The sequence below is a fragment of the Peromyscus californicus genome, unplaced genomic scaffold (assembly GCF_007827085.1).
Source record: "Peromyscus californicus insignis strain IS unplaced genomic scaffold, ASM782708v3 Scaffold_11__1_contigs__length_118956290, whole genome shotgun sequence".
Classification (NCBI taxonomy): Eukaryota; Metazoa; Chordata; class Mammalia; order Rodentia; family Cricetidae; genus Peromyscus; species Peromyscus californicus.
Genome location: NW_026294402.1, coordinates 16691215 through 16715151, shown reverse-complemented (window position 1 = coordinate 16715151; position 23937 = coordinate 16691215). Strand labels below are relative to the sequence as shown.

The window sequence follows — 23937 nt, the reverse complement described above, 5'->3', positions numbered from 1 at the left end:
CTCTGGACACAGCGTGTCTGTGTCCATCGAGGTATCTGACCGGACTGTGCAGCGAGGCAGGAAGGACTTCCCAACTTAAAGGTCACTTCCTGGCCGCAGCTCTACCCACCCAGTTCAAAATGCCCTCTGGGTACTCAGACACTTTCCCTCACCTTCCCCCACACACCAGGGCTTGCTTGCAGTCTGACAGTCCAAGCTGGGGGGAGCTGTGTGTGGAGAAACCACGCAAGGCCTGAGGGACCTGGCTCTTGGCCACCGGCTTGGGAATGGAGCCCAGGTGAGGTGACAGGCTGGACGCCCACATTTGCGGCCAGGGCGAGTACTAGATACTCAGGTTGAGGGGAACGGAAAGAGCCAAGGAACCCCCACCCTGAACAGACAGGCTGAGGTGGAAACTAGCACCCATTTTTGGAGCCCTACATGAGCAGGCACCCACATTTTTAAGGTTAGGGCAGGGTTACTTAGGGGACTCCCCGATGGCTGGCTACTCTGGAAAGGGTCCTCTTTCCCCAAACAGGCAAGAGCACCTTCAGGTCGCAAAGAACGCCACAGGCTGCAGGCCACCCACCTGATACATCTGCCAGGAGGGTGTCGTAGAGTGTCCTCCTCGCTGAAGGAGAAGTGGCTCAGGGACTCTGGTCCCAGGGGCAATGCCAGGGCCGGGGGTCGGGGCCGGGCCCGGGGTGCCGCACTGGAGCGCATGGGAGCCAAGCGCCGCCGTCGGGGCCGGCATTGGGGACCAGCTGCTGCACGGGGGGTGTGCAAGCCAGGCCTGAGGAGCCAGCGAGCGCCGGCACCGCCTCCACACTTGTGTCCTAGCTCCTGGCACCACCCATGTGGCCCCCCGAGGGGCACGATCCCCGGTGCTCGCGTCCTCCTCACGGGTGTGTGTCCGCAGCGCCTCCCTCCCTCCTGCAGAAGGGCCCTGTGAAACCGAGCGCCCACTTCCCGCCGGTCCCTCCCCGGGCTTTAGGGACGCCCGGGGCTCCGGTTTCCCCGGCTCCTAGCCCGCGGCCCTCCCCTCTGCCCCGGCCCCGCCTTCCACCCCTCCCTGTCCTGACGTCGAGCTGTGCCACCTCCAGGTCTCAGATCGCCACCAAGCGCCCTCGGGGAACCAGACACACCCCAGAGGGCGGAGTGCAGGGCTGGGTGATCAAGACCCTAGGGAGGGACAAGGTGACAGATGCTGGGAGGTGGGGATGGGGAGTGGAGGCGGAAACAAAGGGGCAGGCACAGAAGCAAACCAAGGGACCCTTAGGTCCCCCACACCTTGCCCCATCCCAAAGGCCAGGCCTCTCCTCTGCTTTCCCCGCCCACTTCTTGCCCAGTGCCCAGGGTGACTTCCAACAGTCTGTCCTAAACAAGTATGTGTAGAGAACAGGGCACAGGGCTGGCGGGGAGGAGACCCAGCAAAAACCTGGGCCGACCTCCAGACTACCACAAAGTTCGGTCTCCAGGAGAAAGGGATGTTTGGAAGGCACACCGGATGTGGTTTCTAGGCCTGGCTCCCTCAGGCTTCCTGTCCCCACAGCCCATCACATTCTGGCCAAGCAACCATCCCTCATCCCTCATGGCACAAGGTGGCATCACTACCAAAAAAGACCCAGGGGAGGGACTGGTGACATGCAGGGAGCTGGGGAGAGGAGGGACAAGTCAAACCTACCCCCACAAGGCAACAGAATAATGTCATTCCACAGGCTGCGAGAGGCTAGAGGAACTCAACACAAACGTGTCCCCGAGTGTGGGGGCTCAAACCTGCAACCTGAGCATCTTGGGTCAGCCTGAGCTACAGAGCAGCACTGTGTCTCAAAAGTCACGGACCGTTAACTCACACAGAGGGCTTGGCCTGAGCCGGGATGGTGTGCGGTGACCGTAACCCTAGCACTCAGGAGTGGCAAGAGGGTCAGAAGTTCAAGACCATCCTTGGCTAGACAGTGAGCTGGCAGCTAGCCTGGGTTACATGAGACTGTGTCTCAAAACAAACTCCAAAAACAGAAAACCACATCTGGAGCGATGGCTCAATGGTTGAAAGTACTGGCCGCTCCTCCAGAGGACCTGGGTTCAATTCCCAGTATCTACATGGAGGCTCACAACCATTTGTAGGGGATCCAATGTCCTCGTCTGGCCTCCAAAGGCACCAGGTGCACACATAGCACACACCAAGCGCACTCATACACATTAAAAAAATGATTTAAAATTAAAAATAAAAAAGCTAAGTAAAAAAATAAATAAAAACAAGAAAGAAGGAAAAGAAAAGAAAAGAGAGGCATGGTGGCACACACCTTTAATCCCAGCCTGGTCTACGTAGTGAGGTCAGGCTAGCCAGAACTGAGCAGTCGGACTGAATCTGGTTCCCAGCACCCACATCGAGTGGCTCACAACTGCCTCTAACTCCAGGTCCAGGGGACCCAGCATCCTCTTCTGGCCTCCATAGGCGCCCGAACTCGTGTGCACACACGTAAGTGCACATAACTTAAAAGATAAATCTTATATTTCTGCTTATGTGTGTGTATGAGTGAATGAGCCACTGAGTACAGGGCTTTGGTCCGCTGTAGCTGGAGGTACCGGTGTTTGTGAGCCCCAGGGTGGGATGTGGTACTGGGAACTGATCCTCAGCAAGTGCTCTTAACCTCTGAACCATCTCTCCAGTCCCTAAAAAGGAAAAGAACAGAACACAAGTCCCGGGGTCACAACGGATGCTGGGTTGGCCTCAAGTCCCCCAAGGGATGACCACAGCTTCGAGTAAGCACAGGAAGTGGGAGAGACCCTGCGTTTATTGAGCACCTACTGCATGCCCTATCAGATTTCTCCACAGCAACCCTGGAGGGCAAGATGATTTTTATCTCTATCTCAAACGGAAGAGGAAAAGCCAGGCTGCTGTAAGCCCCCTCTCCAAGCCCAACGGACAGCTATGCTGGCTAGCCAAGAAGGGCCTCGAACCCGTGGCTGGAGAGGTGTGCACTCACCCGGCCCACGCCTGGCGGCCCCAGTCTTGCACGCTGCCACGGAAGAGCCGCAGGCGTCTGTGCGGCGTGGAGGAGGATGTGCTGCAGAAGAACGCAGAGGCCGCGGAGGGCCCAGGCAGGAACGCGTCGTCCTCGGCCGCCACCTCCAGGCAGGCGGCCGTGCGCGGCTCTCGGCTGCGACCCGAGCCCCGCAGCGCCATGCGCCTCCCGCCGCTTCGGCCCTTCCGGCTGCGCTCGGGCCGCCCTCGGGGCGGAGCCCGGCCGGGGCGCCTCAGACCTCAGGAAGCCCAACCACCTTCCTCCAAGGCGCGCCGCCTGGGGTAGCCACAGATCCCGAGCTCTCCCCCCTTCGCCTAGCACCGTTGTTTTCTGAGACATCCCACTCCCAACAGGGTACACCAGGATTCTCAGAGAGCACCCACGAATCCGGGTGGTGTTCTGAGAGCCCAAGGGGGGTCCCTCAGACACCAGCCACGGACACAGCAACTCGGGTTGACTATTTACTAATTTTTGGGGGGTGGGGGTTGGTAAAGCCGGGTCTCACTGTGTACTTCTGGTTAGCCTGGAACATGAGACCAAGCTGGCCTCGAACTCACAGAGATCTACCTGCCTCTGCCATGCAATTCGGGGATTAAAAGCGTGCACCACTATGGGCAGCCAGCAGCTTAGTTTTTTTTTTTTCCAAAACTCCCCTAAAGTAGCAGATAACCATCCCCAGCACCCCTTGCCTCACCTCCCACAGGCAAAGGCAATGTCCACAAGCCAATTGGATCCTCCAAATCCTAGAGTCCATCACCTATGGCAGGAAGTATTTCCACATTCCCTACATGTCCCTCCACCCGGCAGGGGCTCCACCGCAGCATCCCCCAAAGTGCTGAGACCCTAACGTAAGCTTGGGGCTATCTCCGGACACAAGGTGTGTGTGCAAACCACGGTGACACTACCACACGCTGAGGGATCCCAAAGGCACCAGGGGTGTAAGTAGGCTAATCCATGGCTCTTGGGCCAGTCCTAGACTTTAATTCTTGCTTTATATTATCTATTTATTGTTCATTATTTTATTAGTGTGTGTGTGTGTGTGTACTCCCACTTGTGAGAGTGCACACAAGCATGCATGGCATATAATGTGGAGGTCAAAAGACAGTCTTCAGGAGTCACTCTCCTTCTGCCGTGTGGGGCCCAGGGATTTAGGGAGGCAGACTTAGCAGCAATCGTCTTTACCCACTGAGCCATCCCACTGGCCCCAGTCCCAGGTTCTAGGGCATAATCTGACACAGCTACAGTCTTGGAAATGCCTCAGAGTGCCACCAAAAGTTCCCGTGCCTCTGCTTGCCTAAGCAGTCTCATGCAGCCCAAGCTGACCTTAAACTTGCTATGTGGCAGTCTGAGTTTAAACTCCTAATCCCCCTGCCTCCACCTCCTCCAGCGCTGGGATTCCAGGCATGAGACACCATGCCCAGTATATTTGGTGCTGAGGATAGAGCCTAGGCAGGCACCGTATCATCTGAGCCACACCCGTAGTGTTCCTTCTACCTCCTAAGAACCTAGAAAGTCAGGCATAGTGGCTCACGCCTTTAATCTGGGCACTCTGGAGACAAAGGCGGGCAGATGTGTATGAGTTCAAGGCCAGCCTGGTCTACAAAGCAAGTTCTAGACCAGCCAGGGCAACGTAGTGAGGCCCTGTGCTGAGAGACAGAGCAGAGACACAGAGAGAGAGAGAGACAGACAGACAGACACACACACACACACACACACACACACACACACACACAGCAACCCTAGAAGCCAGGACTATCCGCAGCCCCTATACACATTTAAGCCTCCATCAAGTCCTGCTCACCCTACTTCGTGACTAGGTCCCCCACAGATCACAAGGTAGCCCCAAGAATCCAACCTGCTCCTAGAGGCAGGCCCAGCAGAACAGAGGGTGGCCATCTGGGATCCTAGATATAACTGCAGAGCCTCAACAGTGTGACCCGGTGGGGCCCAGTAAAGCCCTTTTGATGACGATGAGGAAAACAGTCAGAGTGTGGGAGACTTGAATATAGCCAGCCAGATGCTTAAACCACCCCAGCCTCCCTGTCCTCCAGGAGCTCAGGCTGGCTGCGAACTCAAAATGCACCTGCCTTGGCCTCTTGGTGCTAACATTACAAGCATGTACACCTCACCAGGCAAGAGGCTTGCTCTGTATCCGAAAGGAGCAGGGAGTCGGGGGACAGCACTTTCTGTCCAGAGTTATTGGCACTGGTGCCACAGGGCCCAGAGACAGACAGGCTAAACTCCAGCCTTAGCTTTACCATCACTTTATCCACCTGACTTGAAATCACTTTCACAGAGCCTCAGTTTGCCCAACTGTAAAGTAGGTGCAATAAATGTATCTGACTCTGGACTAGAGCTGGGCTCAGCTAGTGGGGGGCTTGCTTAGCACACACAAAGCCCTGGGTTACACACACACACACACCCGCACAGCCCAGGGCTATTCCAGAGCTCCTGAGGTAGAGACAGAAGGATGGAGGTCTTAAACTACTTAATGAGTTCAAGGCCAGCCTGGGCTGCATGGTTCAAAAGACTCAGGAACATTTAGATGGAGTGCAGACTTAATCAATAGCCACATCGGTTATCATCTGAGAAAATGTTTGATGTTTCCTAGTGTGCAAGCCGAGGGCGATTGCATAGTGACCGTGATGGTCATAGCTAGTGACTGACCCTTCCTTCCTTCCTTCCTTCCTCCTTCCTTCCTTCCTTCCTTCCTTCCTTCCTTCCTTCCTTCCTTCCTTCCTTCCTTCCTGCCTGCCTTCCTGCCTTCCTTTGTTGTGTGATACTTTGTGTTCTGACAAATGAAGCCTGCCTGGAGATCAGAGGGCAGAGCTAGCCACCAGTTAACCTTAGAGGCCAGGCAGTGGTGCACACACCTGTAATCCCAGCACTTGGGAGGATCAAGCCTTTGATCCCAGCACTCAGGAGGTGGAGACAGGAATATAAGGTTGCTGTGGGATGGTCTGTATGTCAAATTGCTCTGATTGGTCAATAAATAAAACACTGATTGGCCAGTGGCTAGGCAGGAAGCATAGGCGGGACTAACAGAGATGAGAATTGAGAGAACAGGAAGGCAGAAGAAGTCACTGCCAGCCGACGCCATGACAAGCAGCATGTGAAGATGCCGGTAAGTCACAAGCCACGTGGCAAGGTATAGATTTATGGAAATGGATTAATTTAAGCTATAAGAACAGTTAGCTGGACTGGAGAGATGGCTCAGTGGTTAAGAGCACTGACTGCTCTTCCAGAGGTCCTGAGTTCAATTCCCAGCAACCACATGGTGGCTCACAACCATCTGTAATGAGATCTGGCGCCCTCTTCTGGCATGCAGAAAGACATGCAGACAGAACACTGTATACATAATAAATAAATAAATCTTTAAAAAAAAAAAAAAAAGAACAGTTAGCCAGAAGCCTGCCACGGCCATACAGTTTGTAACCAATATAAGTCTCTGTGTTTACTTGGTCGGGTCTGAGCGGCTGTGGGACTGACAGGTGACAAAGATTTGTCCTGACTGTGGGCCAGGCAGGAAAACTCTAGCTACACTAGGTGGGTGGAGACAGGCTCTCGCCCCACTTTTTGGTCTGAGGATTCGTAGAGGTAAGAAGTCACTAGTGGCTTTGCTCTGCTTCTCTGATCTTTCACGTTATTACCCTGATATCTGACTCTTGGTTTTTTTATTGATAAGACTAATTAGGATCACCCTCCATTTCTTTCTTTCGATTTTTTGCTTTCTAAGATTTTAATATATATTTTTTTAATTTTCTATGAGTGTGTGTGTGCATGCACACATGCGCACAGGTACCCATGGAGGTCATAAGAGGGCATCAGATACCCTGGAGCTGGAGTTATAGGTGTTTGTACACTGCCAACAGTGGGCACTGGGATTTGAACTCAGGTCTTCTGATAGGGCAGGAAGCCTGCCTTAACCACTGAGCCATCTCTCCAGCACCTTTCTTTCATTTTTTTGAGACAGGGTTTCTCTGTGTAACAGCCCTGGCTATCCTGGAACCCGATCTGTAGACCAGGCTGGCCTTGAGCTCACAGAGACCCACTTGCCTCTGCTTCCCGAGTGCTGGGATTAAAGATGTGTGCCACCAAAGCCCCGCACACCTGGCCCTTTCTGTACTGTGTGTCCAGCACTTGCTGCTGTGATCCCAAACGTACAAGAGCCGACGAGGTGGCTCACTGGGTACAGGAGCTTGCTGCCAAGCCTGACAAACTAGCTTCAGTCTCCAGAAGCCACATGGTAGAAGGCGAGGACTGACCTCAGAGGATGAACTTGGGATTTCCACGTTAGTGCTGTCACATGAGCGTGCCCACAGTGACCAGTGTGCACACACAGCACTCACCAAGCCAGGCATGGTGTCGCACACCTTTGATCCCAGGACTGGGGAGGCGGATAGATCTGTGAGTTTGAGGCTGGTCTGGCCTACAAAGCAAGTTCCAGGCCAACCAGAGAAACATACATTCAAAAAATGGGCGGTGGGGGAGGAGCTTTTAAGGGAGACAGCCTGTTTAAGATCACGTCAAGGTCACATGACCTGTGAGTGGCTGAGTCTGAATTTAAAGCAGTGTGGTTTTTCTTGGTCTGTTTGGTTTATTTGAGGTCAAGTCTCACTCTATTAGCCCGAGCTAGTCTTGAACTCCTGATCCTCATCTCTCTCTCCCCAGTGCTGAGATGACCGGCGTTGGCACCACACCCCCTACCCCAGAGTGCCAGCCTTTATCATGAGTCCCTTATGAAATGGCCTTTGTAGACTTTTAAAAAACCCCAATTGTCTTCCCCATGAAATGGTAATGACTGTATATATAGTACCGGCAGCTGTCCCTGTAGCGGACCATTTCAAGTCCTCAGAGCCGTCCAAGCACAGACTGGAACACTTTTGAGGCTGGTACACATTGTGAGCCCAGCACTGGGTAGTCGGAGAAAGGAGGGTCAGGATATTCAAGGTCATTTTGACAGTATAGTGAGTTCAAGCCCAGAGGATCTACATAAGATCTTGTCTCAAACAACTGAAAGCCAAAAAATTTTTTACTCTTTCTAAAAGACTTTATTATTTTGGGGCCTAGAGAGATGGTTCAGCAGTTAAAAGCATGTACTGCTCCTCCAGAGGATCTGAGTTCGATTCCTAGTATCCACAACTGCTTGTAATCTAGCTCTCGCCAGAGCCCCTGTGGGCACAAACTTACAAACAATTAAAAACAATTAGCTGCGCTTGGTGGTGCATATCTTTAATCCCAGCACTCCAGAGGCAGGTGGATTTCTGTGAGTTCTAGGCCAGCCTAGTCTACAAAGCAGGTTCCAGCACTCCTCCACTGTTGGTGGGAGTGCAAGCTTGTACAACCACTGTGGAAATCAGTATGGCAGTTTCTCAGAAAATCAGGAATCGATCTACCTCAAGACCCAGCCATACCACTCTTGGGCATATACCCAAGGAGTGCTCAATCATACCACAAAGATACATGCTCAACTATGTTCATAGCAGCACTATTTGTAATAGCCAGAACCTGGAAACAACCTAGATGCCTGCCAACTGAAGAACGGATTAAGAAAATGTGGTACATATACACAATGGAGTACTACTAAGCAGAGAAAAACAATGACAGCATGAAATTTGCAGGCAAATGGATGGAACTAGAAAATATCATCCTGAGTGAGGTAACCCAGACTCAGAAGGACAAACATGGTATGTACTCACTCATAAGTGGATTCTAGATATAAAGCAAAGAACAATCAGACTGCAACCCACAGATCCAGGGAGGCTACATAGCAGGGGGACCCTAGGATGACTGAGGCTTATAATAAGTTTTGGTTTTACTCAATCACTGTGCAAGCTTCAGTGAGACATTTCGCTATTAGGATAATAATTTGTATTTTATCAAACTGATGATTAAAAAAAAAAAAGCAGATTCCAGTACAGCCTGGGCTACACAGAGAAACCCTGTCTCACAAACCTAAAAATAAGTAAATAAGGTTAAAGAAATAGTTTGATTATTTTTTATGTTCATGTCCTGTGTGTGGTGGCGCCAGAAGAGGCCAGAGATGGTGTTAGAGTCCTGGAGCTGGAGTAACAGGCAACGGTGAACTGCCAGATGTGGCCGATGGGCCGAGAACTCAGGGCCTCTGCAAGAGCAGCAAGCGCCCTTACCTGCTGAGCCATCTCTCCGGCCCTTGCTTTTATTTTTAATTGTTTATTCATTGATCTAGTGTCTGTGGGTGTAAGTGTGCAGGCCACAGGACAGCCTCCAGAGTCCATTCTCTTCCACCATGTGGATCCTGGGAAACACACTCAGGCCATCAGCTGTCACAGTAAGTGCTCTTACCTGCTGAGCCAGCTCTACTGGCCCAAATTTGCTGTTTAAGTGCATTTGGAGCTAGGTGTGGGGGAGTGCACCTGTCACCCAAATATTTGAGAGGGTAAGACAAGAGAATCAGGAGTTGAAAGCAAGCCTGGCCTATATATGGAGACTCTGACTGGGGGTGCTGGGGAGTGGGGAGCCCTAGAAATGTCTCAGCAGGTAGAGGCAGCTGCCAGGCCTGCAGACCTGAGGGCAACCTCTGGAGCCCACACAGTGGGAACAGAGGACTCCCAACTGAAGCCTACACGTGAACCATGATACACACCTCCATACCAAAATAAGTAAATAAATGTAAATTTTTAAAAACTGTGGGGAGCTGGAGAGTTGGTTAAGTAGTTAAGAGCACTGTGGCTAGGCAATGGTGGCACACGCCTTTAATCCCAGCAATTGGAAGGCAGAACCAGGAGGATTTCTGTGAGTTCAAGGGCAGTTTGGTCTACAGAGTGAGATCCAGGAAAGGCACCAAAACTACACAGAGAAACCCTGTCTCGAAAAACAAAACAACAACAAAAAAGAGCACTGGCTGCTCTTATAAATGACCTGAACTTGGTTCCCAACACCCACAGAGTGGCTCACAACCACCTGTAATTCCAGGTCCAGGGGGACTAACACCCTCTTCTGGACTCTTCCAGCACAGCAAACATATGGTGCATAAACACATATAGTCAAAACTCCCATACACATGAAATTAAAAAAAAAATATGAGTTCGAGGCTAGCCTGGTCTACAAAGTGAGTTCCAGGAAAGGCGCAAAGTTACACAGAGAAACCCTGTCTCGAAAAACCAAAAAAAAATTATAATAATAATTTTTTTTTCAAAATAAAAGTTTTCTGCGGTTGGGGATTTAGCTCAGTGGTAGAGCACTTGCCTAGCAAGCGCAAGGCCCTGGGTTCGATCCTCGGCTCCCAAAAAAAATAAAAATAAAAAAAATAAAAGTTTTCTGGCCAACGAGGATTGTGTTGAATCTGTATAGAAACCATGCCACTCTACAGAAGCAAGGAGAATGTCATAGACTGCAGTTGTGGCAGGGGTGTCCTGGAATCCATGACACCCCAGGGATGTCACTCAGTGGCAGAGTACTTGCCTAGCATGTGTGAGGCCCTGGGTTTCATCCCAGTGTGGCAAAATAAATAAATATAAGCTTGAAATTTTAGACTGCATACAGAAATCCCCAGGAAGCAGCAGTCTTCACTCCAGATGTGGGGTCACATGGCTGCAGACTTGGGTTTCCCACCCCTGGCCCTACTGACACGTGGGGGTTAAGTGACCTTTGTCATTCTGGGTGCTGTCCTGTGCAGCAACTGACCGTCCCTTGCCTCACCCACTAGATGTCAGCAGCACACTTCGCTGTAACGGCTGAAATACGTACAGCCTTGGCCACTTCCTTGGGAGGCGAGAAGGCTGACATTCGGCTTGAGAATCTCTGCCTCAGTCCCTCTAAGGTCCAGGAACCAAGCACCAGGACCCAGGAAAGTTCCAGTTCAAACGAGAAGCAGGCTGTTCTTGCCCACTGACCGCTGAAGTCCCTCTGCAGTCTGCGGTAGTTGTGTTGTGTTGTTTAGAATGCCCTTGGTGGTGGGTTGTTTTGTTTTGTTTTTTCTTCAAAACTGGGTTTCTCTGTGTAGCCCTGGCTATCTTAGAACTCTCTCTGTAGACCAGGCTGTCTTTGAACTCAGAGATCCGCCAGCCTCTGCCTCCCAAGTGCTGGGATTAAAGGCGTGTGTCACCACTGCCCAGCTAGAAAAGAGGCAGTGGTGCTTTTGTTTTTGTTTTTTTTAAGATTTATTTATTTATGAGCGGTGGTGACTCATGCCTTTAATCCCAGCACTCGGGAGGCAGAGACAGGCGGATCTCTGTGAGTTCGAGGCCAGTCTGGTAAAAAAAAAAAAAAAAAAAAACAGAAAGATTTATTTATTTATTTATTTATTTATTTATTTATTTATTTATTTATTTTAAAGATTTATTTATTTATTATGTATACAGTGTTCTGTTTGTATGTGTGTCTGCACACCAGCAGAGGGCACCAGATCTCATTATAGATGGTTGTGAGCCACCATGTGGTTGCTGGGAGTTGAACTCGGGACCTCTGGAAGAGCAGCAGTCAGTGCTCTTAACCTCTGTGCCACCTCTCCAGCCCGATTTATTTATTTAATGTGCATACTGTATATACTCTGTGTGAAGGTATCTGATCCCCTGGAATTGGAGTTACAGTCGTGAGCTGTTGTGTGGGTGCTAGGAAATGAACCCTGGTCCTTTGGAAGAACAGCCAAGAACGAAGACCATTGCAGAGATGCAGAAACCAGAGGCCAGAAAAGGCAAGTCACTTGGATAGGGTTACCTACCCTAGAAGTAGAAGAGCTGGATTTTTAAAAATAGGTATTTTTATTTTATATCTACAGGAGGTTTGCCTGCATGTGTATACTGACGACCACAGAGGCCGGAAGAGGCTGCCAGACCCCTGGAACAGACCGCGTGTGGGTGCTGGGAACTGGACTCGGGTCCTCTGGAAGGGCAGCCAGTGCTGTAAGCTGCTGAGCCAGCTCTTCAGACCCCTAGGGCTGAATTTCTAAAAATAAAAATAAATTTAATTTCTTAGAATGTATTTTATTCTTGCCAGGTCTGGTGGTGCACACCTTTAATCTCAACAGATGCAAAGGCCAGTGGATTACTGAATTTGAGGCCAGCCTGTCTACAGAGAGAGTTTTAGGAAAGTCATGGCTACACAAAGAAACTCTGTCTCTAAAAGCAAAGAGACAAAATTATTTTATTTTTAATGATGTGTGTTCTATGAATGAGTGGGTATGTATACGTGAGTGCAGGGGCCACAGAGGCTAGAAGATGGTGCCAGATCTGGAGCTGTGGTCACAGGCAGTTGTGAGCCTGTGCTGGGAACTGAACCTGGGGCCTTCTGTAAGAACAGTGCGATTGAGACAGGGTTTCATGTAGCCCAGGCTGGCCCGGAACTGACTATAGTGTAGGAGCTGAGACCTTGAACTTCCGATCCTCCTGTCTCCACCTCGGAAGTGCTGGTTCCAGGTGTGATACTGTGCCTGGCTCATGAGGGGCTGGGATGGAAGTCCGTGGCTTTGGCATTCAAGCAAACATTGTTCCAACTGACCCATAAAGCCAATTTCTTCTTCTGCTTGTGGTGCCCACTGAGGCCAAAACCAGGTACTGGATCCCCTGCTCATCCAAAGGACCCAGGTTCAACTCCCAACAAGCACATGGCAGCTCACAACCATGTGTAACTCCAGTTCCAGGGGATCCAATATCCTCTTCTGGCCTCAGCAGGACAAAAGGAATGCACATGGTGCACAGACATACGTGCAGGAAAAACACCCATACATAAAAAATAAAAATTTTAAACTGTATCATTCCTCCAGCCTTGACCTGCAGAGTGCCAGGATTACAGGTGTGGCTGTCACACTCAGATTTAGTCCCTTCCTAGGACGTCACTCCTGACAGGACCTCGAAGCTGCCTCCTTACCTCCCTCTCACTGTGCTCCAGGACTTTTGCACTGGCCGTTCCCTCTGCCACCGGACACACCCATACTGCATCTTCTTAGGTCTCTACTCAAATGTCACCTCTGCAGAGAGGCCTTGCCTGACCTCAGGATTCCTCTGTGCTTCCTGTCCCACACGTCATCTACGGTTATCTGATGGCTTTGTTATTTCTGCCCCAACCACTGTCTGAGAACTCCAGACAGCAAGACTTTTTTTTTTCCTTTTTCTTTTTTGAAGCAGGGTCTTATGTACCAGGCCAGCTTGGAACTCACTATGGGACAGTGTATTACTGTGTTCCTGATCCTCCTTCACCTACCTCCTGAGTGCTGACTGACAGGTGTGTTTTCCGGGGCTAGGGATGAAACTGGGGCTTCTCAAGTGCTGGGCAAGCATCCATCAACTGAGTCTAGACAGCAGCAATTCTGAGCCAAAGCCCTGAGTGGTACATCTCTGCAAAAAAGGTTCCTGGCAGATGAGGAAGCAGAGGACACTGAGCAAGGGAGGGGCGGGGTGGTTGTATTTGATTTACTTCATACCAAGAGATTCAGCAGATAAAGGCGCTTGCTGCAAGCCTGAGTTCAATCCCTGGGACACATATGGAAGGGGAGAACTTGCTCCCACGAGTGTGCCCTCCAACATGCTCGCCATGGCGCCCCTGCATGCCCCTCAACACAGAATAGATCTAAGAAAAGAATGCCATAAAAGAAGTAAAAAACGTCTGGAGAGATGGCCTAGCAGTTAAGAGCACTTCTGGCTCTTCCAGAGGACCCAGGTTCGATTCCCAACACCCACAGGTCACCAACTACTTAACTCCAGTTCCAGAGGATCTGACACCCTCTTGTGGCCTCTGAACACACTGCACACACACACACACAAGGTACACAGACAAAACATACAAGCAGAGCAACCATATACATCAAAAATAAAAATAACTAAAATCTTTTTTTTTTGTTTTTGTTTTTCGAGACAGGGTTTCTCTGTGTAGCTTTGCGCCTAAAATCTTTTTTAATGATCTATTTTATGTGCATTGGTGTTCTTCCAGCATGTATGTCTGTGTCTCCAGGAACTGGAGTTGGAGAGGAGGAGGAGAATTGGCTCAGGGCTAAGGCTGGGAATTGGACCCGGGTCTTCTGGAAGAGCAGCCTGCACTTTTTCTTTATTTTTAGTTTCTCAAGACTGGGTTTCTCTACGCACCCACGGTGGCTGTCCTGGATCTTGTTCTGTAGACCACACTGGCCTCAAATTCACAGAGATCCGCCTGCCTCTGCCTCCCGAGTGCTGGGATTACAAGCGGCTACATCTGCCCGGCTTTTTTTTTTTTTTTTTTTGGCTTTTTGACATAGGGTTTTCCAGGACAGCCTGGAACTCTCTTTTAGATCAGGCTGGTCTTGAACTCACAGAGATCTGCCTGCCTCTGCCTCCTGAGTGCCAGGATTAAAGGCGTGCGCCACCACCGCCTGGCAAGGAGCCAGTGCTCTTGGCTGCTGTACCATCTCTCCAGCCCCAATGAAAATCTTAAAAAAAAAAAAAAAAAGTAGCCAGGCAGTGGTAGTGAGCACCTTTAATTCCATCACTCAGGAGGCAGAGCCAGGTGATCTCTGTGAGTTCGAGGCCAGCCTGGTCTACCGAATGGGTTTCAGGACAGCCAGGACAACACAGAGAAACCTTGTCTTGAAAAGCAAAATAAAAATAAGAAATAAAAAAACACAACAACAAAGTAGAAACCATGGTATCTGATGCTCTCACCCTAGCAGCAGGTAGCTGCTCCCCAGGCTGTGTCCAGGGGCCTGTGTCTGTGTTGTCTCAGTCTGTGGACATGGGAGTTGGCTCTGCAGCAGCAAAGGGAGTTTTCTTTTGACTGATAGCATTTGAGGAAATGCTTTTCCAAAGAGTCCTTGGCTGCCCAGGCCCTGCATCGTTAGACCACAGCCCCGTGGACAGGCTCTTCTTACTCATTATAGCTCTGTCTGATGACAGAAACAGGTTCAAGCGCTGGGGCTGGAGCCCAGTGGGCAGCACACTTACCTAGAATCTCTTTAGCCCTGGGTTCTGCCTCCAGCATCAAGCAAAGGAAGCACAGTGATACACGCTTGTAATCTCAGCACTCAGGAAATGAAGGCAGAATCATCTGGAGTTCAAGGCTATCCTGAGCTACACAAGGCCTCATCTCAAAGAACAGAAGCAGGGAGGCCAGGCGTGTGGCGCGAGCCTTTAATCTCAGCACTCAGGAGGTAGAGGCAGGTGGATTTCTGTGAGTTTGAGGGCAGCCTGGTCTACATAGTGAGTTAGTTCCAGAACAGCCAGGGCTATGTGGAAAGACTGTCTAAAATACCCAAAACAAACTGTGGTAAAATATTATTTTAAGGTGTGTTACTTTTGTTTATGTTGCATTTGTTTAACTCTGTGAAGCTGTGATACTGTGCCTGTCTAGAACACCTGATGAGCTAATAAAGAACTGAAGGGCCAATAGCAAGGCAGGAGAAAGGATAGGCGGGGCTGGCAGCCAGAGAGAATATACAGAAGGAGAAATCTGGGAGGAAAAAGGAAGTAGTATCCAGGGAAGGAGAACTCCAGGGGCCAGCCACCCAGCTAGACAGCAAGCCATGGAGTAAGATTTTGTTTGTTTGTTTGTTTTGTTTTGTTTTTGTTTTTCGAGACAGCGTTTCTCTGTGTAGTTTTGGTGCCTGGCCTAGATCTTGCTCTGTAGACCAGGCTGGCCTTGAACTCACAGAGATCTGCCTGGCTCTGCCTCCCGAGTGCTGGGATTAAAGGTGTGTGCCACCACCACCTGGCAATTACAGTAAGATTTACAGAAGTAAGAGAACAGAAAAGCCCAGAGGCAAAAGGTAGAAGGGATAAGTTAAGGAAATCTGGCTAGCAACAAGCCAAGCTAAGGCTGAACGTTTATCATTAAGAATAAGCCTCCATGTGTGATTTATTTGGGAGCTGGGTGGCGGGCCCCCCAAAAGAGCCAAAGCAAACAACAATACAAACAAAACAGGACAAAAACAAATAGACAAAAACCAACAGCAGCAGGGGATGAAGAGACGGCTCCAGGAGTGAGAGCACTCTCTGTTTAGACATGAGGACTTGAGTTCAAATCTCTCACACTCATGCAGAGGCCAGGCCTGGCCACATGTGCCTGTAACCCAGTGTCGGGGGCTGGAGAGAGGGCCGTCCCCGGAAGTCCACTGGCCAGTCAGTCCAGCAACAACTTCAGGCCCCAGGATACAAGCTGTCTCAAGGGAAGACAGCAGGAGAACAGTGTCCTCCTCTGGCCTCCGTAGCACAAGCACACACAGACACCGCGCACCTGCTCAAAGTACAAACAGTAACAGGGCTAAGGAGAGAGTCTGGGTCCCGGAATCCACACTAAAACAAAGAAATCAGGGTTGGAGATTTAGCTCAGTGGTAGAGTGCTTACCTAGCAAGCTCCTCAGCTGGGGGGTGGGGGATTTAGGGACTGGAGAGATGGCTCAGCAGTTAGAGCACTGGCTGCTCTTATAGAGGTCCCAGTGTTTGATTCCCAGCACCCACACAGGGACTTACAACCATCTGTAACTCTGGTCCCATTGGATCCAACACATCATGGGCACAACATGCATGTGCTGTGCAGACACACATACAGGCAAAACACCCATATACATAAAATAAAGAATAATAGTTTTTAAAGGAAGAAATCTGGCAGTGGCAACAGCTTGTAATCTCAGAGCCAGGAGGGGTGACACCATCTCAAAAAACCAGGTAAGCCAGCTGTGATGGCACACATCTTTGAGGCCAGCTTGGTCTACACAGAAAGACACAAACAAAAGTTGCTGGCCTTTGAAGAACTCAAACTGACGTTGTCCTGTGACTTCCAGTCGCACAGACACACCTGTGTGGGGAGCTGGCCAGCAGCCAAGCTAGGTTCAGTGAAGGAATCCATGCCAGAGCAAGGTGGTGGGCTAGAGACAGGGCTTAGTGGCTAAGAGCGCTTGTTGGTCTTGCAGAAGACTCGGGTTTGGTTCCTAAGATCCACATGGGGCAGGTCACAGCTCCTCTTATTCCAGCTTGAGGATCTGACATCTACTTCTGATATTTGAAGGCACCGGGATGCACCTGGTACACATACATACACTTAGGTCCATACACATAAGATAAAATACCTTAGTGTGTGAAAACACTTGCCACACAGACTTACGGAGCCAGCGTTTCCATGGAACTCATGCTGGGAGGAGGGAACCAGCTCCTAAGGTTGTTCTTCACATTTGCTCTGTGCCCAATTCACACCCGGATCACACACAACAAAATAATAAACATATTATTAACAATAACTATAAATAAATAACCATAACTAATGGAGTTTTTGTTTTTTGAGACAGGGTCTCACTATCTAGCTCTGGCTGCCTTGTAACTCACTCTGTAGACCAGGCTGGCCTCTAACTCACAGAGGTCCACCTGCCTCTGCCTCCTAATTCCTGGGATTAGAGGTATGCACTACCATGCTCAACCATATGCACAATAAGAAATAAAATAAGGTGGAGAGCAAAAGAGGAACACGCACAACATTGTCTGTTTCCACACACACATGCATACAACACACACATAAAATAAAATGGGGCCTGTAAGATGGCTCAGTGGGTAAAGGAGCTTGCACCCAAGCTAAAGATCTGAGTCCTGGCACTCCCGTGGTAAACTGAGAGAACCAACTATTGCAAGTAGTCCTCTGGTTGTCACACACACACACACACACACACACACACACACACACACACACACAATGTAATAAAAACTTATAATGTATAAGGCGCAATACACTAAGAACAAGGCTCAGAGAGCAACAGTCTCTGCTCCTATATCACACAGCGAGGACACCATCACATCTCCCTGCTGCTCTGGAGTGGGGACCTGGCTCTGTCTGTAACTTCAACCCTGTTATTTCTCTGTGACCTTGGCCATCTTACTCTGGGAAGAAGCTCTCAGAGATGGCTCAGGGATCAAGAGCTGGTACTGGTCTTGCAAAGAATGGGAGACTGAATCCCAGAACCCCCTCTGGAACTGCAGTTCCAGATGATTCCATGCCTCTGGCCTCTTCACTAAGAAGCATATACCCCACCCACCCCCACACACATAGTTTAAAAAATTCAAATACCTAGGCATGGTGCTGCACGCCTGTGGCCCTGCACTCAGGAGGCAGAGGCAGGAGGATCTCTGTGAGTTCAAGGCCAGCCTAGTCTACTTAGCCAGCTCTAGAACAGCCAGGACTACACAGAGAGACACTGTCTCAAAAAATAAAAAACAAACACAACAAAAGGCAAGTATGGTGGCGCAGGCCTTCAGTCCCGGAACTTCCCAGGGCAGAGGCAGATGGGTCTTTTAGAGTCAAAAAACGAAAAAAAAAGTGCTCGGCCCAGGACGTTGTGAGCTGTACCCTAGAGGTTGGAGTCAGGCTCCGGACAGGGCTGGGAATCGTTCCTGGGCCAACTTTTCTTTCAAGTTCCTCCGGGAGTGTCTGCCAAGCGGCTGTTCCCGCTGCAGTGACCTAAGGCTCGCGGAGTTAGGGGACACAGCCCCGTCCCAGCCTGCGGTTGGCCGGCCTGGCGCCCAGCTCCCCGAGGCATTCAATAAGCATGAAATAATAACACGAGAGCCAACGCTGCACGTTTCTCGCACTCCAGCAGAGGGCGCTCCAAGAGCCCGGCTCCCAGCGCAGGGCCAGGCCTGCGGCGCGCAGCAGGGACCACAAGGGCAGAGGACCCCCGTGGAAACAGATATCACCCACGAGAGAGACACCAGCCTGCTTGTGTGCACGTCCTTCGTGGGGAGCCAGAAAGCGTTCCTCTGGAGGAGAGAGTGGGAAGGTCCAACGGGTGGTAAGAGGCCAACCCAGTGCCCCCTCTCTCTCCTGCCTCTGCCTCCCTTCTCCTTCCATCTGTCTTTTGACAGATCGCAGCGGGGATGTGACTCAGCCCCAGAGGCCGCGCCAGGAACGCCGTCTCGCGCACCCCCCGCCAGATCTGAGGACCTAGTGCAGGCGACACCTCGAAGAGGAAAAGTGACTCCCCTCTGGGGGTTCTTACAAGCCTAGCAGGGTGGCCGCACTCTTCTCGGCGCCAGTGGCCTGGACTCCACCACGGAGGGAGTCGGGGATTCCCTGTGTGCGCAGAAGCTGAATGCGTTTGTTCTCGGTCCTCTTCCTCTTTCTGTGCAGGCCGCAGGCACCAATGCCATCTTTCAGTCCACAACTCACTTAACTGTCCCAGCTGCGGCCTCGCAGGCCACATGCTTCCCGCAGGGAAACCGAAACCCGAGCTGGCTCAGGGATGGGCTGAGATTCCTGTTTTTGATTTCTCACAACAGGACAAGCCGCTTTCACTGCGGCCTCCTCCTTTTTCCTCTAAATTCAGGGGCTTCGGGCAACAATCTCTGCAAAATCCTTCACACACACCGGGAACTCTCAAACAGATTCCTCCTGGGTAGTGCCTAACTGGAAGCCGATGTTCAGAGGGCACTCCTGCAAAGGTACCTGGGAGACCTGAACCAGAAACTCCGAGCCTGAGGGCGTAGAAAGGGATTTTTGACCTCTTTGACTCATAGTTTCCTTACCAGTCCAACAGGGATCCCACACAGGCTGCTGGCAAGGAGCAGGGTAAAGGGGTGTGTGTGTGTGTGTGTGTGTGTGTGTGTGTGTGTGTGTGTGTGTGTGTGAAGGAAAGCCCCAGGCCTGGAGCCCTAGAGTGAGCCATTGAGGACAGGGCACATGAATTATAATTATTACCACTCAGACAACAGGGGGCCAGGAAGTCCCTAGGGCCTTCAAGGAGACTAGGGCCTGATTCCTAGCGCTCCACCCTCTGCGCCATCTCGGAGGCTCTGAGCCTCTGGCTTGGCATTTCCTGTTGATGTGAGCTTTGTGTTTTGCTTTTTTTTTTTTTTTTTTTTAAACACAGCTTCCCTCTCCTAGTTCCCTCTGAGAAATCTCAGGAGTCTGACGCTGGCTTCCTGGTGGGGACTCAGGGAGCTGGGGCTGGGGAGTATGAAGTGGGGGAGTCCTTGGAGAGCTGTAGGGGGGGTGTCCCAGAAGGATCTAGGAAGATTGCAGTCATCGTCTAAAGGGGCCTTGCTTGGGGACTCCAGGCATGAGAAGCCCAGATATGACATCTTACAGATGCTCCAAAGGAATAGGCAGTTATGGTGTGGTTAGCTGTCAATCACCCAGTGGCCTGGAGAACTCACAGTCAGAGCCTGGGGCACCTTTTGCTGTGACTTCAATCACTGAGACTATCCTAGGTCAGGAAAACACTAGTAATTAGGGTACCCAGGGCAGATGGGGGTGGCTTATCCGAGTGCTACTGACTGTTAGAACTGTCCCTAGTCTCAGGTGACAGCATAACTGTGCAGAGTAGAGTGAGGCAGGACTGTCACAAGTTCAAGGCCAGTCTGGGCTACTTAGTGAGTTCTAGGTTAGCCAGGCTACTTTCTTGTCTCATAGGGTCTCGAGTCATAGGCACACATCCCACCCCAAACCCCCGAGTCTGTGGAACACATATGGTCACCGTGGAGGTGTCCCCCGAAACAAGGAAACCATCATACAGTTATTGTTCTGAAAGTACACAGTCACTATGCCACATTAACTCTATCTCATGATATGACACACAGTCACTCTGTCACCACTACAGAACTATGCCAGAGACAGACATCGCTGTCACCATGTCACAGCCCCACTCTGCTGGGTGCAAACACAGCCCTGCCGTTACAGCTCTGTGACAGACACAGTCACCCGGGGACAGTTACAGCAGCCCAGAAGCACACTGCCACACTGTCACAGTCACTGTCCCCAAAGCAGAGTCAGGCAGAGCCCTGAGTCCAGGCAGCCCAAGCCAGTCACACACCTAAGGACCCTCTCCCTGCGACTACCACAGCAGGAATCCCAACTACACCATACCCCTTCACCTGTCACTTCGGAAAGGTGCGAAGTCCTTTGATGGGACCTCAAATGCCCTTGGCACTGATCCATGGGGCACCTTGGGGTGCCATTGAGCCCTAAATGCCTGGAAGGGGACTTGTTCCAAATCTTAATACAGGGCTGGATAGTGCTCCCCAGAAGATACCCCTGGATTGCGAACACCAGTTACTGTAAGGCTCCCCTGATGCATTTCTCCACTCCACCTAGAGTGCTACCCTACCTGAAGTAACCAGTGTGGTTCTGCAGGCACCCACTACGGAATGATCACTAGGATACCCCACAATGACCCCAGCCCTCAGTGAGTCTCTTCAAGTGGTACCTCCTCTCCAGCAGCTGCTCTGGACCATTACTGGCTAAGCTTGTAGAGAGTCCTAAAGCTGCATGAATCTCCCGATCCCCAACTTCACCCGGGAACCCGCAACAGTAAAAGAGCTTCTGGTGCAGTGGCTCCCCCTCACCACCCACGCGGGTCACGCTGACCCCACCCGCCCCACAGCGCCCCCTTTGGACAGATTTGCGCGCGGTGCCCCTCGCGCGCCTGTGCGCTCTGCTCGCCGGGGGAGTCTCACCGCCTGCTGCTGCCTCCGCTGGTACCGGTGCCGTGGAAGGACGAGGGCCAGGACATGCGGGTAGTCCGCAGGCCTGGCCGGTCGCCAGTGTCCACGGCGTCGGCGCGCTCCATGGGCCGGTGCGGCGAGCGCTCCGGCGGCTCTGAGCGCTCGGCACTGTCCGAGTAGCCGCGCTGCTGGATGCGGATCGGGGTCCTCGGCTGCCGCCACAGGTGCTGGGGGGGCGGCTTCAGGGTGGCCTGGCCCTCCCGGGGCCCAGGGAGAGAGAGAGACAGGCTCCTCTCCGAGGGGGCGGCCGGAGGCTCCATGGCTCCGGCTCTGTCTCTCGGGGCGCCCGGGGGGCAAGGCGTCCCCTAACCTGTCCGAGATCAGCGGCGCCACGGCCGAGGCGCTTGGGGACCCACGGGGGCTCCTGGCCTCAGTGGGGCCATGGCACCCAAGGGCGGAGAGCGCGGACGGCGGCAGCGCCGGAGTCCTCTCGGTGCTTGGAGCCCGCTGCGCTCTCGGAACCCGGCGCCAGCCGCGACTCCCCGCCCCGGTCCGCCCCTCCCTGCCCCTCCGCCCGCCCGGCGACTGTCACAGCACCACCCCCTCCTCCTCCAAGAAGAGGAGGGTGGCGGCCCTCCACACCCACGCACAGCCCAATCCCGCCGGGGAGGGGGCGCCGCCGCGCGCCTATCTCCGAGAGCCCTTTAGAACAGCAGGCACGCTCAGGGACCGAAGAGTTAAAGGGTTAATGGCATCCGGACGGAGACATCCGACTGGTTGGCGGGGGTGTCACTCAGCCGCATCCATCAAGGCTGGGGCGGAGTCAGGGGCTGTGGTTTCCTCGTCTCTAGAACCCCAGTCACCCTTTCTCCCAGGCCCCCTTTTCGGGGAATGGTCCTAGTGCCTCCAAGGCGCCGTGTCTGCAAGCCAGTAGTGCTGCGCGCAGGACCGTGACGGCCAGTGGCTCCCCCACAGCCTGGCGGGGTGTGAGCGCACGTGGCCCCTTCCGAGGGTTGTCTGTGTTTTGGATGTCGCCTGGAAGTGTGTGCGCGCACGTGGTGGCTGCTCCCGCTGCTGCTGTCGGGGGTGTAAGGATGCGCGCGCACGTGTGCAGCCCGTCGGGAGGGTGGAGCGTCCCATGGGGTCTGTTCCGGTGGCCCCGGGCAGCGCACACCTTCCCACGCGCTCCGGCGCTGTTTTGTGATTATGATGGGAGGATGCTGGTGCGAGTTGTCCACAGGATTTCTCCTCTGTTGTCTGACTGCGACTCCCGAGGGTGTGTGCTGGTGCGTGTCGGTGTGGTGGGCCTCTTGAGGTGTGTCTGTGTCGGGGGTGTGTCCTTTTGGGTTCCCCTGCGGGCTGATACACAGGTATCTCTACCTCTTTTTTAATCTTTAAAAAATTCTTTTGTTATCACATTATTTTTGTGTGCATGTGTGTGGGCACACGTGTCCCCCACCTCACCATCTAAATGCTACATATCTCAATTCCTCCTGCAGCAAGATTTGGTCCAGCTGTGTACCCTTAGTCCTTGCGAATATCCGTTAGATGCCTCGGAGAGGGGAAGTCAGAGTCAATCCGCGGGAGTCGAGTCTCGCCTTCCACCTTGTGGGCCCCGAGAATCGAACTCAGTCAAGCTTGAAGGCAAATGCCTTTATCCACTGAGCCATCTCACCGGCCCAATTGCCACCCCCTCTTCTTTTAATTATTAAAAACTTCAAAGCGCTTCTGCGAAGGGTAAACTGAGGCAAATGAGAGGGGTAGCTGGGACAGGAGAGCCTTGGAGGGTACACCCCACCTCTGTCGTTTTTAGGCGAGTAAACAAGCGGAGCCTCTTCCCCTCGTCCCCCGCCCTCAGAACCCCCCTTCCGGCACCTAAATCCGGAGTCGCCGTGACTCACGCTCCCGCCTCCCTCAGCGCCGTGCCGAGCGAACGAGCAAAGAGTGAGCGGGGATTCAAGCGCATCCCCATCCCTCCTCCCAGCTCTGGCTGAGCCCTGATGGCTGCTGGGTTTGGGGGGGTTGTTCTCGTGCTCCCCGTGCCCCACCTCCCTCCCAGCCTGGATCCTGGCTCAGACGCTGCAGTGTCCCCTGGTCCAAGCCCTCGCCCCCGTACGTCCCCCTTCTGATCGCCTAGGGGGACAAGCCTTGTACTCTAGCCTCCCCAACCCCGGTTCTTATTAACATACAGGCAACAAACCTTTCCCAGTCTCCAACTTCGTCAACCACTTTTCTCTAGCTGGAGGGGACTCCAAGCGTGGGCTAACGCGCTGCAAAGGAACTGGCCCCCCACCAACAGCCCCAGGTGTTCCCCGAAGCCAGAACTGTATCTGTCCCCCACTTTTCTCAGGAACCTTCTTCCCCCAGGCATCTCAGCGGGATTTGCAAGTGTTGAGGGTGCCCAGATGTACCAAAGTCTTTGGGGATGGGGCTGAGAGGTGTAGCCTTGGCCCTGACTCTGGATGAGGGTCAAGGGCGTGTGATTCTCGAGTTGGGACATGGGGGAGCTGCCCCTGGAAGGCTCAAGCCCTGAGGCGAAAATAAGCTGGACTTGAACCACGTACAGG

General features: G+C 52.3%; 1 protein-coding gene across 3 annotated transcripts in view; it reads right to left on the bottom strand.

Moving 5' to 3' along the window:
• Pde4a (phosphodiesterase 4A) overlaps positions 1–22690 on the bottom strand; it is a 52442-nt gene extending 29752 nt beyond the window's left edge. Inside the window, exons 1-2 of one of the 3 annotated variants that reach the window (XM_052753837.1) lie at positions 2967–3181; positions 569–610 (exon numbers count right to left, since the gene is read on the bottom strand). In XM_052753837.1, coding sequence (XP_052609797.1) covers positions 569–610; positions 2967–3166 — 242 coding nt within the window. In that variant the 5' untranslated portion in view covers positions 3167–3181. Of the gene's footprint in view, positions 1–568; positions 939–2966; positions 3182–21382 lie in introns of those variants that run through there. The other 2 variants (XM_052753814.1, XM_052753822.1) reach the window with 2 other exon arrangements.
• Between the last annotated feature and the right edge of the window lie 1247 nt (positions 22691–23937).